The sequence below is a fragment of the Limanda limanda genome, chromosome 8 (genome assembly GCF_963576545.1).
Source record: "Limanda limanda chromosome 8, fLimLim1.1, whole genome shotgun sequence".
In the NCBI taxonomy this organism is placed as follows: Eukaryota; Metazoa; Chordata; class Actinopteri; order Pleuronectiformes; family Pleuronectidae; genus Limanda; species Limanda limanda.
Genome location: NC_083643.1, coordinates 8,876,723 through 8,895,217, shown reverse-complemented (window position 1 = coordinate 8,895,217; position 18,495 = coordinate 8,876,723). Strand labels below are relative to the sequence as shown.

The 18,495-nt window shown below is 41.5% G+C and overlaps 1 protein-coding gene across 4 annotated transcripts; it reads left to right on the top strand.

Annotated features, from left to right (window-relative positions):
* Positions 1 to 343: 343 nt before the first annotated feature.
* nap1l4a (nucleosome assembly protein 1-like 4a) lies at positions 344 to 11,128 on the top strand. 4 transcript variants are annotated; one of them, XM_061076105.1, is made up of 15 exons: positions 344 to 397; positions 1,258 to 1,295; positions 1,631 to 1,703; positions 2,218 to 2,362; positions 2,918 to 3,004; positions 3,224 to 3,358; positions 3,457 to 3,528; positions 3,624 to 3,763; positions 3,954 to 4,099; positions 6,084 to 6,103; positions 6,198 to 6,314; positions 6,461 to 6,499; positions 7,733 to 7,795; positions 8,978 to 9,012; positions 9,389 to 11,128. In XM_061076105.1, exons 2-14 carry the CDS (start codon positions 1,280 to 1,282, stop codon positions 8,981 to 8,983), a joined length of 1,059 nt encoding a protein of 352 aa, XP_060932088.1. In that variant the 5' UTR covers positions 344 to 397; positions 1,258 to 1,279; the 3' UTR covers positions 8,984 to 9,012; positions 9,389 to 11,128. The 4 variants fall into 4 exon arrangements, with proteins under 4 accessions (XP_060932088.1, XP_060932086.1, XP_060932084.1 ...); XM_061076103.1 differs by lacking the exon at positions 8,978 to 9,012 and having other exon boundaries at positions 3,227 to 3,358; XM_061076101.1 differs by lacking the exon at positions 8,978 to 9,012.
* Positions 11,129 to 18,495: the final 7,367 nt, after the last annotated feature.

The following is an 18,495-nucleotide window of genomic DNA, read 5'->3' as shown; positions in this document are numbered from 1 at the left end:
TTGTTGTTGTTTATTTGACTACGGTTATAGGTATGGTTATTATTAATCTTTATTTGGCTTTGATTGTAATTGGTATGCGTATGTTTCTGATTGTTATTGTTGTTGTTTATTTGACTACGGTTATAGGTATGGTTATTATTCATGCTTATTTGGCTCGGATTAGGACTGTTATGTTTATGAATATGATTGTTACGATTATGATTGTTTTTATTAGGCTTTTATGACAGATAGAGGTGATTGAGCAACACTCTGTTCTCGGTGTTTTTTCCTATCTTTTCACCGCGGCACTTGAACGCAGCACCGTGCCCTCCTTCAGCGCTCGACCAATCAGAGGCCGGGATGCTGTTGTGTCAGTGTCGAGCGTGGTGTGTGAGCAGCAGAGTTCCGCTCAGCTAAGGTGAGAGAGCTCCGCCGGATTCAAACCGCAGCGAACCCGCTAACCCGACCGGTCGAGGCAGGAACCCCGGAGCTTACGACCCGTGTGCGTGTGTCCACCCCCGCCCGCCGCCGAGCTGTCTCCCCGACCCGCTGTCAACGGGCGAGCTAACGGCAGCTAGCTAGCTTGTAGCAGCAGCTAGCAGCGGAGCTAACAGCCGTGATGCTAACGGAAGCATGTTTTTATCTGGTGGATAAAAACATACTTCCGGCGCTCACTCGACTCGTTTAGTTCAAGTGTATTCTGTGCGCAGCGGGGTTGGGGGGGCGGCCGGTGTTTACACGTTAAACCCCTCATTCCCGCTGTTAGCTTGAGCTTTGTTCACAGCACGTTGTCTCGTATTTTCTTGCTAGCTCCGGGCTAGTTAGCTCGGGCTAGCCGCTGTCAGATCGCTGGTACCGCCCATGCTGGGTGGGAATCCGGACGAGACGACGCTAGCGTGTGGATCCACGACCCGCTGTGTGGTCCGTGGTCCCCGGTCACTGTCACCGGGTGGCACGGCCGCGTTCACTCTGTACTACCGGGGAGCCGATGCTAGCTTTACTAGCTCAGCTGCCGTTAGCATGTCAGTGCGTCATCGGCCTGCGCTTGCTCAACACCCCCGTCGCGGTGCTGGATCAGTTGTTCTAACACTTGTCTCAGCTTGTACCTTTACATTTAAAGAATGAATCACTGAAGACCTTTAACAATTACAGCGCTAAACAGAAATACACTTAACATTCTCGTTGTTAGACGTCTTCCTCCATATCAGCAGTAACTCAATGTCTTTCTTTGGCCAATAATAACTATGTGACTAATGTAATTGATCTGCTTCTCAACAGAGGAAGGAGTTGCCACTCGGTAATGGACGCCAGTAAAGGTAAAGACTCCAATTATGTAGCTATTGAATGTGAGAGGTTTGTTCATGCGATTTAACTCAATCCACAGCTGGAGCTGATATATATTCATGTTTATATCCATGAAATTGCAAAGATAAGTAGAAAGACTAACATGTTTTGTTGAATATCATCTAAAAAATGAGCTTAAACTCAATATTGTAATTGTCAATATCTTGTATGGCGGGATGTGAAGGGTTTTCAACTCTATCCTCCATTGATAAGAATGGGGCAATCCACAGCGTTTGTAATATTTACATGTGAGTTATCATATAAACATTTGATAAATGCAAATCTTTGTTCTTTGTTGGTTTTCCAGGTAAAGGGGAGCAAGGGATGCAAAACCCTGTCGGACAGATGGACAAACCAGTCAGCTTCCACTTCTTGGAAAGGTCAGTGTTTTTCACTGTGTTTCTACTCTGGCTGATAAGAGGGGATAGGTGGACGTGTTTCAACATGCTGTCACACACTTTAGTTGCCTAAGATGGCTTCTGTTCAAAGGAGTTACTGCTTTAGCCTTTCATCTTATTCACATGTTGAACTTTATTTCAGTATTATAAATTGAATTGATTTCTGAAGTTTATATGTTAAGTCATGACGTCTGTTATTCTGGAAGATACATTGTTAGACCTACCAGAGTGAGTAGATTGGATAGAATGAGATTTTATCTGAGAAAGTTGATGAGTGAAACATTTGATTTAGTGTAGATGAATGAATCTGAATCACTGCAGATCACTCAGACACGAACAAAATCATCTTCAAGTTGTTTTAATCAACTGAGATCGTTATGTTACATCTTAAAAGATTGTGAAGTAAACTGGTTTAGACAAAAGAAAGCAGTATAGATCATAATCCTGCTTTTTTAAATAGTTTAAATTAAGATGGGTTCTCATGTTTCTCTCATAGCATGCTTCCCAAAGTGGTGAAGCGGCGAGTGCACGCCTTGAAAAGGCTACAGGTGCAGTGCGCCAACATAGAGGCCAAATTCTACGAGGAAGTCCACGAGCTAGAGAGGAAGTACTCGACCCTCTACCAACCACTGTTTGACAAGGTACCGTTAATGTTTTCAACAGAACTTTTACTTTTCTTCACCATATTTGACTGAACTCTGACTGTAGCACTTGACGCATAGAATCTTCTTCTCTAGTGTTCATGCTAAAAGAGCACGCACTAAAAACAGACAATTTATTAGTAGAAACAATATTTAAGAATAATTTCTGTCATTCCCTGCACTAATGGGTGGTATGTCTCTCTGGTCAGACATGAGGTCAGTGAGTACGAAACCTTGGTGCTAAATTGAAAACTGCCACTACGAGTAGTCAACTGTTCTTTTGTCAGTTAAGGCTATTTCCAGAGGCAGTGACAGCCATTCTTAGTTACCCTGAAGACTGACAGCTGTAATCCTGCTGCACCTGTTTCACTGTGGGTGCTTGCGCGCGTGTGGTTGTGCATGTGTCTCAAGTGGTGTGGATTTCAGCATGCTTGCAAGCTAAAATAATTCAGCCTTGTCAAATGAATACTTGGTCATATTCAGATATTTCACCCTATTATTATCAAAGCCTTCTCTGAAATTGGTTAATGTTGTTATTTCATGCGTGCTTCACAGAGACGAGATATTGTCTCAGGAGCAGTGGAACCCACAGAAGAGGAGTGTGAGTGGCACAGCGACGGAGAGGAAGAGGAAATGCTAGCTGTAAGTTCACATTTGATTTTGTGTTTCTTTCCAAAACTGTCTTCTTGGGGTTTTCCAAAGCAAAAAGAAAATGAACACATTAAAAAATATCAGCAAATTGGTTAATATTCAACGGACACAAAGATGATTTTGGGAAATGTACTTTTGATGAGAATAACATGGACTAAGAAACGTCTTACTGTTTGGATTTTGATTCTTCCCTCTGTTCGCTGCCTACAGCAGGAAGTTAAGGAAAAAGCTGCCATTGAGGATTCAAAGAAAGAGGAAGCCAAGCCAGAGGAGGACCCCACTGGCATTCCTGAGTTCTGGCTCACCATATTCAAGAGTGTGGACATGCTCGGTGACATGCTACAGGTACATTTAAATGTTTCATCTCTCATTTGTGCCTCATAGACTTTACTTTTCTGAACAGTGTCCTTAAGTCTCTGACCTGTCCTGTTCATGTCCACCAGGAGCACGATGAGCCCATCATAAAGCACCTGAAAGATATTCAAGTCAAGTTTTCTGAACCTGGACAGCCGATGGTCAGTGTCAACATCATGTCATATAATGAATGGATACATTAACTAACTAGTGTTAGAATGCTGAGGAACTTATTCTGTCGTGTTCTTGCCCTCAGAGTTTCACATTAGAGTTCCACTTTGAGTCCAATGGATACTTCAACAATGCAGTCCTCACTAAAGTCTACAAGATGAAGTCAGAGCCCGACGCCCCAGACCCTTTCTCATTTGAGGGCCCAGAGATCATTGACTGTGAAGGGTAAGTTCCAGAGCACATGAACATTAAGTTGTAATGGGAAAAAAATGGCTGTTGCGTGGTTTGAAAAACATTTCTATCTTTCTGTATTTGCATCCCACACGTATCAGCCTCCTCTTGGCATTGTTTCTAACTTTAGCTTTTTGTTCTCTTGCTTCCTGCGGTCTCTTCTCTTAACACCTCCTCGCTCTAGCTGTCAGATAGATTGGCATACGGGCAAAGATGTGACGGTGAAAACTATAAAGAAGAAGCAGAAGCATAAAGGCCGTGGCACCGTTCGCACTCTCACCAAACAGGTCCCCAACGACTCTTTCTTCAACTTCTTTAATCCAGTTAAAGGTGAGAACACACATGAGATGCAGAGGTTTTTGCTGCAGATTTAAATGTCAATTACACCAATTTCTTTTCATCAATTTCTGCATGTGTCTTGCATATGAGTATCCATTCAATATTTAAAGCTTTGTTAAATGCGCAGACGTTTACAGAGGTCTTGAGCAAACTTTGATTTATTGAGATTTCTGAGTGGGAGAGTTGCAAACATACATCACAACTAAGCCACACACTGACAATGACGGTCAACATGTTTCAGTTAAACCTGCAGGCACTGTGGTTACATGTTTACATGCATGCAATGTGGGTTCACCATCATTGCATTGAACCCACTTCAGCAGCAGGTGGCGCCACACTCCTACTGTGTCAGATTGCAGAGTCACCCTGCAGTCGACAGAATAAGCAGCATGTCAGTTTAAAACTGATGTTTGACTATGCACATGAAACTTGAGTTTTATCATTATTTTCCAGCTTGGACAGTTAAAGTAGTGATAACTGGGATGTATGAAGGACTTAAGCTATTAGGCAAAGTTGCAGGAATCAGCCTCTCTGGTCACAACCTTAAACATTGCGCAAAGTACTGATCAGCCTATAAGTTTATTGCTAATCTTTCAAAATTAACCATCTCGGAGTTCTTCAAAAGTTAAGATAAATGAAGTAGTTATAGAAGAGTTTTATTTTAGACTGGAAAATGGTGGTGGAAATCCCCAAAGTTCTCAGTTTAATAGTCCCATGCTTCAGTTACCTTCCTTAAAAGTGAGTGAGGTCAGGGTTTTTGCTCCAGTTTGATTTCATTAGTTAATTTGTAGTAGATTGTATCGTAATATCTACTAATAGTAGATGAATAATGCAGTGACTTATCCATGAAATAGAAAAAGTATCATCAAATGAGTAATGTTTTATTATGGGATCAGTATGTTAGACAAGATACACCTTTAATGACTATATTGTCTTTCCTGTACAGTCAACATACCTATCAGACATGCCCGGGCTCATTCTGACTTTGAGTAGTTGACCTAAACACTGATTGGTTGAGCAAATGTTTGTCTTACTGGTTCTGTCATAGTCTTGGCCTATGACTGGTGAATATAAATAACTCTTTGTCGAGTGGTTTAAGGTGTGGAGCTCCAGGGCTGAGGTGTCCTTAAGAGAAAGAGCCGTCACTTGCTTATAATTTGAACCTAATATATGTTCTAATATAACGAACGAATGTTCGAATAATAGATGTATAATATATACAGACGTGTCAACAATTTTTATTGTGTATTTCTTAATTGGGCAGAGATTAAAAATCAGATAAGAACTTGAAGATGTCACCGCAAATACTGGTTTTGATGAGTCACCACAAAACTATTGAAGTAAAAGGGTGTTTTTATTTTCACTATGGCAACTCCAGCGGAACGTCACTAACACAACTTTTTATACCCATGTCTACCTTCTGAGGAAATGCATTTGAATCTCACTAAGAGGAAACTTTTTTTTTAATTCAAAACAGCCTCAAAAATGTTATTTTTTAAGTTGGTAATTTTACTTGCCAGTGAAAATATTATGTTTTTGACTGACATGTATTTGTTTGGATTCATTTGACAGGAATACAAGTGAAGTTATTTAAATCTCAGTCTGTTCAAAAGTTGTAAATATATTTTAACCTCATATGGATCTTACACTGATGCTAAAGATCCTGATGATGTGGAGGAAGGACGGGATGATCTCACCTTCAGTCAGTTTAGTGACAGCTGTTTGCTAAAAGCCCATCACTGCCTCCATGCTCTGATCTCACTTATAATAACCAGAGTCTTTACCGTAAAAGGGTTTCACATGTTACCGCTAATGCACGAGATGACTCAGTGCTAAAACAAATACAACGTCAGACTGTGACTAACGGGTTAACTGTTAATTAAAAATGATTGTAGTAATTGAAATCCCATTTTTACACTGTACACACCATATATAGTGATTCTGTGCTAATTTCTCTGTGTGTTTTCCCCTATAGCTTCACCAGATGGAGAATTGGTGAGAAAAAAGTACCTTGTTCTTCATACAACCACCACCCAGGTTATTCCACTGGAGATTGTGTTTAATAAGGTCTTCGCGTTCTTTTCTACAGGATGAAGACTCTGAGTTCACTCTAGCCACAGACTTTGAGATCGGTCATTTCTTCCGTGAGAGAGTAGTTCCCAGAGCTGTGCTGTATTTCACCGGAGAGGCCCTGGAAGATGACAGCGTAAGAGATTTTCCTCCAAAACGCACACACACTCACTCACTCCTGTGTTCTAGTAACAAAATGGCATGTTTTTAAAGTGACTAATTTGAGGGTTTTTAAGCTAAACTTGTCATGACAGTTGTGTTTTCATATTATTGTCATTGCAGTATGAAGAGGAGGAGGAGGGGGAAGAGGGAGATGAAGAGGTTAGTGGAACCACTCTACACTCACAAACACTGCATTTGATCTGAAATACCAGACACTCAGACATCACGGTTATCACTGCTTAACTGTAAACTTACACCAGTCCCGCTTATATGTGTTTTGTTTAGGGGTGCAACGATTAGTTGACGTCGTCGACAAAAATCGATGACAAAAATAGTCGGAGACGAATTTACTCGTCGATGAATCGTTGGTGACGTCATAGCGCGTGTTTCTCGTGCCGCGTAGCGGAACTAAACGTTGTTTTACTGGAGGTGCTGATAGAAGTACCTGAGGAGTGAGCCATCTCGCTCCCTACCTATCTCTGAAAGTTGCGCATGTGCAATAGCGACAAAACATGGACCAATGGCGGCGTCCGCTGCCTCGCGCACCAGGAAGTAAAAAGTTCGGGAGAACTTCACTCTTAACAGCCCGAAAAAAACTACCTGTAATATCTGTACGGCGGACCTGCTCTCCATGGAAGCATGACACGCGCATGTGAGGAGGAGGAGTCAGGTGTGACATTGTAACGGAGACGATGCGGATTCATCTCTGTCAGATGTTATATATACACGTATATACCTGCGTGCAGGATTCTAGAATCCATTACAAAAATATTGTTAAACTTTTTTTTAACGAGTTTAAAAGCGAAATGTTATCCTATTGCCTGACAATTGCTTTTTTTAATCACAATTATTTACTCTGAAGAAGACTGTAGTTTGGTTCGTTGGATTTTTTATTATTGTTATTTTCCCTGTCCTTTTTGTTTACACGAAAAATGGATACTTGATTTTTAATTTATTTTTAGTATCAGCACTTGGCCGTTTCTTGGTTCACAGTAAAAAGGGAAACTTGAATTTAAATTAAAAAAAATGTATTAGCACTTTGCCTGTCCTTGGTTTTAAATGGACAAAAACATGATTTTTCTTTGCTTTTGTGTCAACAGTACCCTTATATGCAGCAAAGTTTATTAAAAGACATTTTTTTTTAATGAAGTATCGATCTTTATTGTCTTTATTTTCAGTCATCACATGCCTCGAACAACCTCAAGCTACATTTAAAAGCTGTTTGCTAAATAATAGCAATTGAGAATTTGTGTCATTCATAATCCGATTAATCGTTTCAATAATCGGTGACTAATCGACGATCAGAAAAGTTGTTAGTTGCAGTCCTAGTTTTGTTTTTCATAGTCGAGGGCTGTTTGCGTATCTTAGAATGCTTTTGTTTTTGTGTCTCAGGAGCAAGACGACGAAGGCGATGACGACGACGATGATGATGATGAGGGAGACTCCAACCCCAAGGTCAGTTTGCAGCCACTACTTAGAAATCATTTTCTCTAAAACCACATTTATAAAACTTTTATGAAATACAGTTGTGAACATATCTTATACACTTGTATCGAGAACTATGTTAAAATCAAATTACATTTTAATTTAGCTAAACTTGCAGTAGGTCCTGTCAGAGTCGTCCTGATGGTGAGAATGTGTTTGTTCCTTCACATTTTCATTAAATTTCCAGCTCAGACACGCAAACCATTTTGCTCAGGATAGTTCTGTGTTACATTCATAAAACTCTTGTGGCCATGAAATGAACTGCAGGCAGCTTCCTGTTGCTTGCTCACATGCCTGGACTCTGTAGATGGTTCTCACTGTGCATTGGCCAAAACTGATGTTGATATATGACGTACCTCAAGTTATGCCATTATTATAGTTTATGTATATTTGGGGTTATAGATTATATTTGACCCTCCAGAGCTGGTACAGCGCTAAACTAAAGATTAGAGGTTTGGTTATGAGAAACTATTTTGTGTTTTGCTGGGAGCCACCTACTGTTCTTGCGGCACCCACAGCCTTCGGTGAACCATAAATGAAAAAGAGTCCGTCCGATCCGTCCGTCCGTAGCGGATTCGGAGTAGCGTGTTTCAGCCTTTAAAGTGGAGCGAGCAGGAACGTCACATCTTATGGAATTTCCCAGAAAATTTGTCCCAAGTTGTTGCACATATTCCATTAATCAGTCCACACTTTGCTGGGGAAAGACATTTTTAGGTTGTGTCACATTCCATTCAAACATGTTCAATAAAACATGGTTTCATAGACGTAAAAAGCCTTCACATTCTAACATGTAGAGTCTTTGTAAAGGGGTGTTGGTGTTTTCTATTGTCACTTTCTCAGGATACAATTTTTATGTAATGACAATCCTCCATTACGAGGTATTCCTATCAAATAGTGGGTAAGTGTTCACAACACGTCCTGTCAGCAGTTTCTCGGGAGTCAACAACAATGCTGCTGTGTCTGTGGATGAGTTTCCTTCAGGTTTTATTCTCGTGGTAGCTGCTCTCAGTTATTCACTCTGCCTTAGGAATTCATGTTGCTAATTCCTCCAATTCACAGATGTTTCTCTGTGCTCACTCATTTTCTGTGTGCCTATTATTAATCTTGTGTGTACTGTTGTCTCTCCCTCCCCTGGCTTCCCCTCCATTACAGGCATAATCAATCATTCTCACCCCATGCATTTCTAGGTAAGGGAGAAATAAGGACGGGTCCCACATGCACTGTACACTGTTGACTGGTTTATTACTCTGGCTGCCTCTCTTTTTCTCTACCTCCATCATCTCCAGTAGTCCAAGGTGTTAAAGACACTTAACTCACATCTTGGGTAGACAAGACATGCTTTTGTTCTTTTCCTCTTTCCATCGATTTGTTTTTCCTCCTGTAGTCCCACCCCAGGTTTCTAACATTGTTCCCTTTGCTGTACCAAACCAGATGCTTTCATCCTCTAGTGTCCACTTTCTTGATTGAGCTCCTCCTCCTACTTGCCAGTAAATGCCCAGTGGCTTCATTAGCTTTCTGTCGTCATATTTCCTAATCTGGTTTCTCCCTCTGGTCTCCTCGCAGAAAGAACAGCCCCAGCCTGCCGAATGCAAACAGCAGTAACTGCGGTGATCGGAGGAGGAGACCTGCTGTCAGTCAATTCAGATCCTTTCCAATCGAAGAGTCCTACTACTCTAACAGGCTCCGCCCTTTTTATGAACTCTCACCTGAACGCAATAGAACGCACACCATACTGCGTTTTTACTCTGTGCATGACTTCCTTTTCTTTTGTCTTGCGCCCATCTCACCCCCGTTTTTATTTGGCGTCATTCTAACTAAAAGCAGGAAGTGACTTGACTCAAAATTTAAATATAATGGCGTCACACAGAGGCAGTCTTCTTCTTCTTCTTCTTCGGTTAAGTGGAGTAAGTTGCTACTGCCAAAAAAACTCAGAATATCATGTGTGTAAAAGGACAAAATAAAAAAGATGGGAAGTGGAATGGAATCCCAACTTTGGCTTAATGGAAATAAATCAGTTACTCAGGGTTTTTTAACGCCAACAAGAGAAGTGATAGTTAACCGGGAAACTGCTGAACAAGTCTGACTTAATCTTTCACTGGGGTGTCTGAAGGGTTATTTTTTATTTTTACGGTGTTTTTTTTTTCTAAGAGACATACATGTATCATTTTCAATTTACTTTTTTTCTTTTTTATGTCATTATCATGTCATTGGATTATTTATTCTGGTGTCATGCAGCTGTATGAAGTGGTGCATTCTGGGATCTCTTTAAGACCCGGCCACAATTCAATAGGCTCCTTCTCATTGGCTCAAACATTATTTGGGCTTAGCAGGTCAACGCAATGTGAAAACTGCCAAGTACATGTTTATTGTTTTCTTTAATTATCAAATCATGCATTTCAAACATTGAGGTGTTGTGATCTCCATTAATACTGCTCACCTCTGCCCCGGTGGGTTTAACAAGCATTTAAACTGAGCGCCCGAGTAAACACGTAAACACTAATATCACGTGACGGGTGCGTGTGGTTGTACCTCAAATATAACCTCCTATATTACTACTTCTCTGTTTGCCCCAAATGCTCTTTTAACTTATCTAACAAGGACAGAAGGAATTTAATAAAGAAAACGATTTCCCAAACCTCAGCATCGCATGTAGTCGCGTGGATATTTTTCCTAAGATTAAATTCAAGCAGACACTGGTTGACACTCAACCTTAAATAAGAAGCAGTGTCCAAAAGGCTCCCACTGTGTGAAAGAAGTTCTTCACACATCTTTGAGCGCAGGCGACGGGACAGGATGCAGGAGGTTTGGATCAAATATAAATTCTTTTGCCAAAAAAGACAAAACCCCAACTTTTATCCAAATGTTTGCCAATTGTCATTAACAAAGTTTAATCAGCATTTTAAAGTTGTTTAAGAATATATAACTATTTCTGTTATTGTCTGATGATTCAGTAGAATGTCTGTGGAAAACAAATAGCAAAGGTTGCCAATGTATTTTATATACCTGCTCTTGGATTTCGGTCGTTTGGTTTGACCCCTTCGCCTGGTGGCTGGTCGTCGATAGCAACAGCAAAATAAAAACCCACCCTCTCTCTCTCTCTCTCTCTTTTTACAAAGAACGATTGTAGATCTTGTTGAACAGATCTTTCAGCCACGGTTGACATCTTCAAATCTACCACATCCGACCGTGTGCTAGCAATGGCCTTAACTGGTTCTTATTCACAATTTGTTACTTGCGCAATATTTCTTTTCAATTTGTACAGAGTTAGTTAAAATATTCTATTAAAGTTGTGCGACATGGAAATGTCTCGTGTGTGTTTGTCATCTGTGGGTTTACCCGAAATGTGGAGCTGTTCACCGTTTTTGGACTTGATGACTTTAAATCAATAAAGGTTTTTCTTGTTTCAAAGTTAACATATAAACTAAATGACTGATAATCATTAAGTATTGATGGGAATCAGTTCATCACCTCCTAAATCATTTATCATCATGTAACTTATCAGGTTTGAACTTTTGTTTTGTTTTGGCCGATGGTTTCATTTAACTTTAATGAAAAGCAGAAACTGGCCTGTTTGAATTCCTCAAATAGAAAAAAGTCCAGGGAATTTTTTTTAAGTTCATGCAGGGGATTATCTATTATTTAATTCACTTCTGCGATTTTTCAATCCCCGGCGGAAAGATGGATGGCTGTGAAAGTTAATGGTTGAATATCAGTTTTTTTTCTGCGAATGACCTATAGACCTGACGAAAAAAACATGTTTTACTAACTAACATTAGTTCTCTTGTACTTGAGCAGCCACACCAGGATTCAGAAACCTGAAGCAGAGGGATAAAACTCAGCCATTATTAGTTTTGTTCTTTTCACTTATTTTTTCCTCCTGTGACATTTCAACATCTCTACTTTGAGATAGACCTATTGAGCAAGGCACTTAGTCGTGAGCTGCTCAAGTAGAGCTGCAAGAAACAGACTCTTCATCAACAGACTGCTGAGAGATCCCTTCCTCAGTTTGATGCACATGCTGCTGACGGCCCAATGTGACAGGAAGCTGAACAACCACATGCACTGACTTTCTTATTAGACATCAGGTGACGATTTGCCAAAGTTTAACAAGAGCAGCCTCAGTGTGCTGACCTGAGAGCAGAGGACCCGCCTGGTGGAATCCAGGCCGGAGGAATTCGCTTACGGTCGGTCCAGCATCAGGAAAGGCGACCAGAATGTCTGGAATCCTGTCTTGCAGATTAAAAAAAGCACGTGTACGCTTCTCTGTGAGACCCTTGTAATGCATTGTGGGAGATAATCGCTCAGCGCACTCAAGTTTCTGAAGTGGGAAGGCGACGCCGCAACCCGGCAACCAAGGTTTTCTGGTGAAGTGCTGAAAGACGGGTGCTTTCTTATCCTGTCACCTTGTCCAGTGACACTTCACATCTGCGTGTGTGCCTGTACCTCTATCGTCATGGGAGCAGAGGTGACAACATGTGGCTCTGTGAGAAAACACAAGTCAACATCATGACACACACTGTCGACACCAATTGAAAAAATACTGCATTTAATATTCATAAAATCCCAACCAAACAGAGGGAGCTGGCAGCAGTGAATTCTGATCCCATTGTACCAGGCAGACTGAAATCTCTCTGTCATTTTGGGGATTTTGCTGTAAACAAGACGTTATTCATGCCGAGGCTGCTGTGTGTGTGTGTGTGTGTGAGTGTGAGTGTGAGGGGGGAGGTTGCCTCACTGTAACAAGGAGGCCGATTGTGTCCGAGCTCTCATTTCTGAGCTATTAGCGTAAAGGCCAGGGAAATGGAGCATTGCACCGACTTGTTTCTGGTTTGCACTGAAAATTCCAGTCTAAATTTTGCTGTGTGACCTTCATACAACGGCTTTTCATTGCCCTTCACTTTCTGCTCATTTTATTTGGTTGAGAATTTGATTTGAAATGGCAAAACGTCTGGTCCAACAGAACTGTCCAGCTGTACCGCCGCCGCTGCACAAAGAGACTTTCTCCTGTTTATGTAAAGTTCAGTGAAGCTCAGGAGCCTCGAAACGGGAGAATCGGTCGTCATGAACACGTTTGCGAGTCCCAGTCGTCAGAAATCACATCATATTCAACACTGCACGTTCTTGGGCCCGTAAAAATACACATCTCGAGTGTGAAGCGCAATTAGAGGGATTAGTAGCTAGATAGATTCATAACCATTCCTCAACCACTCTAATTTCCCCATCAACCCTTCTTATACCTTCTTACAGCCTGAATTGAATGACTCTTAACCAAGGAGGCCTGTGTGGAGCCACGCTTCCATGAAGGCCTGATTGATGGAGAGCTGCTGACATCATCATTCATCTGGCAAGTTCTTACCAAATCTGCAGAGGATTTCTGAAGCTCTGTGACTGTTGGTTTCTTGGACACGTCCCTGCCCAAGGCCCCACTAGCATGGTTTCTTAGTTTGATCTGGCTATGGCCCAGGTCTTTGGACTTAACGTCTTAGTTTATGTCCTGACATGAACTGTGTGAATGTCAATTCAAGTGATTCTTAATAAACTCCTATAAAGTTCTTTCAAGTGTTGATCAATGGGAAACTTTTGTCTGACTAACACTCATTACAGGGAGAAGAGACAGGGAGAAGTCGACTCATAATAACAATCATTTGATCCAGTTAAAGAACAAGAGAATGAAAAGAGTGAATAGAGTCTTTATCCTCTCTGATGTTCTCTTCTCATCGGCTGCTTGATGTTTTGACACGTGTGAGTGTGCAGAGGAGATGTTCGACTGTATCAGCATCACATGTAGAAGAAAGCAGTTCGGAGATGAACGCCACGTGCACACGTCCAGAGCAGCGGAACAAAGGAACGTATTCAAACTGCCGGATCGTCCCTGAATGAAGCTGTGTGCCGTCGTCTCATCTTCATCCAGCAGCAGAGTGAAGGCCGCAGTCTTCCTCAGACCTTCCTCCCAAGCGCAGCTGCACCCAGCATCCCACTCTTGGCCCCAAGGTGCGTTTGGCAGCTCCTCTACGTGAGTGTGTGTGTGTGTGTGTGAATGAGTGTGTCTGTGTGGGGTCTTTTGTGTCGTCCCCTCCCGGTCGGAAGTGATGCGAGCCAGATTAAGTTCCAGAGAAAGGAGGGAATAGAGAGCTGCTTTATGCTGCTGACGCCGGGTTGGTGCTCGGGGCTGAATGAGCTGAACTGGCAGCGTGATAAAGAGCCCATTACCTCTCAGATCTGATAATGTTACTGGCGGCGTTGACACAAGGACTCTGAGCTTCGCACACACCGACCTCCGACTGATTATGGATATCTCTAATTCTGAATATTTCTCTGAGTTTATCAGCTGCTGCTTGAAGCACAAAGCTGTGGTTCTTATCTTTTATGTAACAGCCAGATGGAAACACTGTGGTCCAGATCCAAATATCACAACAACTATATGGGAATTTACATTAACAGTTTTTTTACAAACATTCATTATCCCTAGATGATGAATCCTGAGGACTTTGCTGATCTCATGATGTTGTCCTCGGGAAACATGAAAGCTTGTTTCATTTAAGTAAATTTACCAAATTTGTATTGTATTTTATTGTAAACTGCATTTTGAGAATAAAAGGTCAACACTTCTGACTCAGTCATTAACGTGATGGTTACTCTTATTTATGTTTGATGCTCCTTCCAACTTTAACTTTGAATGTTTGCCTGTATGGTGCAGCTCAGGGTTTCTAAGATTCCCGCTTCAGATTAATTTCCAAAGACTATAGGCAAAAGTAACGTTAGTATTAACATTGTGTTGCTGTTGCCTAGTGACGGCCTTATGATTTAACCACTCACGCTCTCACTCACGCTCTCACTCACGCTCTCACTCACTCACTCTCTCACTCACTCACGCAGACTGACGTTTGTAGCAGCGTCGTTTCGGTCGCAACATAAACAGAAAACAGACGAACCTTGAGGAGGAATGATGTGAGCAGTTCAAGGGGCTCATGGGAAACCCTGTTAGAGGCAGGACAGCGTCCTTGGGGAGAGCGAGGGCACGATTTCCTCCACGACTGAGACCAAACATGGCTGTGACTAACATCGGGTTCCACAACAAACCTTTTCCATCGTCGCAGGCCAACGTGCTCCTTCAAATCCCTCATGACCTCGTGTGCTGAGGGTTTCAACGTGGGCGTCAGATGATGGAAATATGGAAAGACTTTGACCAACGTTGGCCAAAACACGATCTTGCATTATTATTATTATTTTCTAATTATGTGTGTGTGTTTATTTTGGGCTGGACTCTATCCCAGCATGCACTGGGCATGTCAAGCCTCCCTGACGTCATGTGGGAGGAAAAACAGAACAAGGAGAATGTTAAAACTCTTTGCATTAAAGTTGACTAGTAAGTCACTGTGTAACTAAAACTACATTTGAGGGAACATACAGTTTCTGTAGAGAAGAAGGAAAAAAGTGACCGTACCGGACTTATCAGAAAGTCCTGCTGTCGTTACAGTTGTGAACCGGGCACACTTTGTTCTTTTTAACTTTATCTGTGTGAGCTTTTATGATAATAAAAACGGCCACTATAACCAAGCTAATCTTATTTGCCCTGCTGTATTATCACCGGCTTCCTTTCTGCCTGGTATGTGTGGGAAAGCGAGCTTCACGCCCAATCACGGGGCCGCACGCCTCTGTCTGGATTAATGAATGGATCGGTGAATGAACGGCGAGCCGGGTGTGGCAGGTTTAACCTGAATCAAGCTGCTTGACATCCGGACACAGATTAATCAGCCAGAACCTGGACGACAGGGGATTTATCAGCTTAAATAAAAAGCTGCTGTATATAACTGTCAGGTCTGCTCGTTGCACAATTCTTTGCTATTTTTAAAGATAAATGGTTTTGACAAGATGAATCACTTCATGGACTTGAACGAGTCTCAGCCTCTGAAAATTGTTGCACCACATTTTTCTGGTTAAAATGTATTTGAGTGTGAATGATTTGAGTTTGTTTGACGACCTCCAGTTAAATTTGGACTTGTTCAAACACTGCTGCTGCGAAAATGAACAGAAATTCCGGAGAATTTACTGACTAGTTCATCATCTTTTTCCCTTTATGCAGAATATCTGACAGTGAGGCCTCGTCTTTGTGTTCAAGTGGACATAATAACAGATAAACCATCATTTAAATTGCCTTTTCTTTCCCCCCATGGCTCCGGGCCCACCACAGATTAGTTTTTAGTTCCATGGAAAGACTCTTGGTTTATCACTTAAGCCGCGGTGAAGCTATGGAGACAGCAAAGTGAACGCTGCATTCCCGGCAGGGAGAAGAATTGCAGACCTGCATACCTGCCATTCTTCTTCAGAGTCAATTGGCAGGAATGAGGAGCCGGACTCTCGGAGCAACTCGCTGGGTCACATCTCATAACTCGCGGGGGCGTGAGAAAGAAGTGTGGTTATCGCAGAATGCATAGTTCACACACCTTTGTGTTGAAGTGCACGTGTTAGTGGAACACACCAATTACTGTGTTTAATAAGCAGTGACATCTATTTATTGGATTCTTTCATCCGGCCTGAACTACTACATAGTAGTGAGGGAAGGAGAGAAAGTACCTTTGCTCACTGTAAAATTTTAGGTACTTTTCTAGTTTGTGCAATTCTTTGGTTCTACTTCCCTGTTAGAGACATACTTTTCTTCTTACTTCACTCCACTAAGAAATGAATATGACTTTCTCTTTGTGTTCCGGCTTCCTCCCTCTCTGAGTAAATGTGAGGATCCATGTTTGATACGTTGTGATATACGATGGTGATCTGTCCAGGTTGTAACCAGGCCTCTCACCCAGTGTCAGCTGGGATCGGCCCCAGCTCCCAGTGACCCTCAAGAAGACAAGTGGAATAGATACTTGATGGATGGATGGAAATATGATCATCTCGTAAATTATGATGCATTTTTGTCTATAGATGATTCAATCCACAAATAAATTAAGTAATTACAATGAATATATCAATGCAAAAGCAATAATCTTGTGATTTATAATAAAGACTTTTATGTGTAAATTCATATTTCTGTCGTAACTTTTATTTCAGTTAAAAAAAGTGATTCCTAATGCAAACTAGAATGTCACTCAGTGGAGCACATACAGGGGTTGATTAAGATTTTGTTTTGTTACTTTCTTTATCACAGTGAGATATATTCCAGTGAATAAAGTGAATGAATGAACGAATAGGACGAAAAACTTTATTGATTGATTGATTCAAGTTTCATGGAAATCCGTTTAGTAGATTTTGTGTAAACCAACCAACAAACAAGGGCTGAAGAACAGACGTGTATTTCTGTAACACAACAAGAAAACATTTGCTTGATTGATTATTCGGAATGCCTTGTGGACTCTCTGCCATCTTCATCTCTGCCATCGTTCAGGACTGGATGCTTTCATTGTTCTCCAAGTGGCTTCCTGCAGAGCTGCGTTGGACTGTGTGCACGCTGCCCTCATCAGCCATTTGTTCTTTTTCCCACGCTGCTGAATGCCAGCGTGGCCACAGACACACACACGGGGCTTATCAGAACAATGCCTCAAATAGCTCCGGAGTCTCATCACAAGGGCATGTCACCAAAGAGCAGAAGGGCCGAAGAGGATGACTGCAAGTGTGTGCGTGTGTGTGTGTGTGTTGTGTGTGTGTGTGTGTGTGTGTGTTAGAGAGAGAGAGACACACACAGGCCAAAGTCGTAAACGTGTCACAGAGCGCAGCTGTTACCTGCAGGCTCTGCTGTACTTGTCAGCGGCACATCACAGCAGCTCATCCATACTGCTCCTCATTGTTAGGGGGACTATGTATAGTTCTGTGCCTGAGGGGGGGCTTTCACCGGCTAACACGCACACACAAACACAAACACACACACACACACATTTACCTGATAAACACATAAATGTCAAAGCCAGGATAACGAAAGATTTCCATTTTCTCTGGTCATATTTATCCTGAATACAAAGCTATTTATATTTAACTTTTTTTTAGCATTTCGAGGTTTTTGCAAACATTTGTGTGCAGGATATAAGAGTTCATTCTGCGTGTCGGGGGTGTAACAGCTGGGTGTGACAAAGTCCACACATTTATCATATTTAATTACCAACGTCCGGGCCAGGTCTCACCCTCTTCATAGATTTTAATCCTTGTGACAGTCATTTATATAATGGGTTAATTAAGATGAACGATAATAACCTTTACAAGTTACTGATGACAAACTGTCTTAATCAACTGTCAGTTCCTGTAACTTATTAAACTTTTTACCTTCACCAAGGAGGTTACACTTTCACCTCTCTCCATTTGCTCCACCCAGTTGTTGGTACCTCATTTATTTCTTAAATATTATTTTACCATAATGTAATCTCCACCATCATGGAGTGAATTTATAGTTGTTTCATTGCTCCAAGTCTTGTTCTTGTTTGTTTGTACAATATACATGTATTTATTAAAGATATCTGTAATTTAATGCAGCTTGATTTCATTTAGAGAGACTTTTGGGCCTTGGCTGAGGTGTGAGCTCTTTCTACTGACCACATAGTTCCTGTGTATTATCTAATGTCCTGTAATACAGTAAAAAAACTTCTCCAATCTCTTATTTACTTCCTGAATAAAACTAAATAATTCTGCTCAGTGAGTTGACATCTCCTGTTTTTCAGTCGGCTGTGACTCAGAGTAAACACTCG

Bases quoted from the DNA above. Each gene is read 5' to 3' on its own strand.
- nap1l4a (XM_061076101.1), top strand. The intron at 1,704-2,217 runs GTCAGTGTTTTT...TTTCTCTCATAG, and splicing joins AGCTTCCACTTCTTGGAAAG to CATGCTTCCCAAAGTGGTGA. The intron at 4,100-6,083 runs GTGAGAACACAC...TTTCCCCTATAG, and splicing joins CTTCTTTAATCCAGTTAAAG to CTTCACCAGATGGAGAATTG.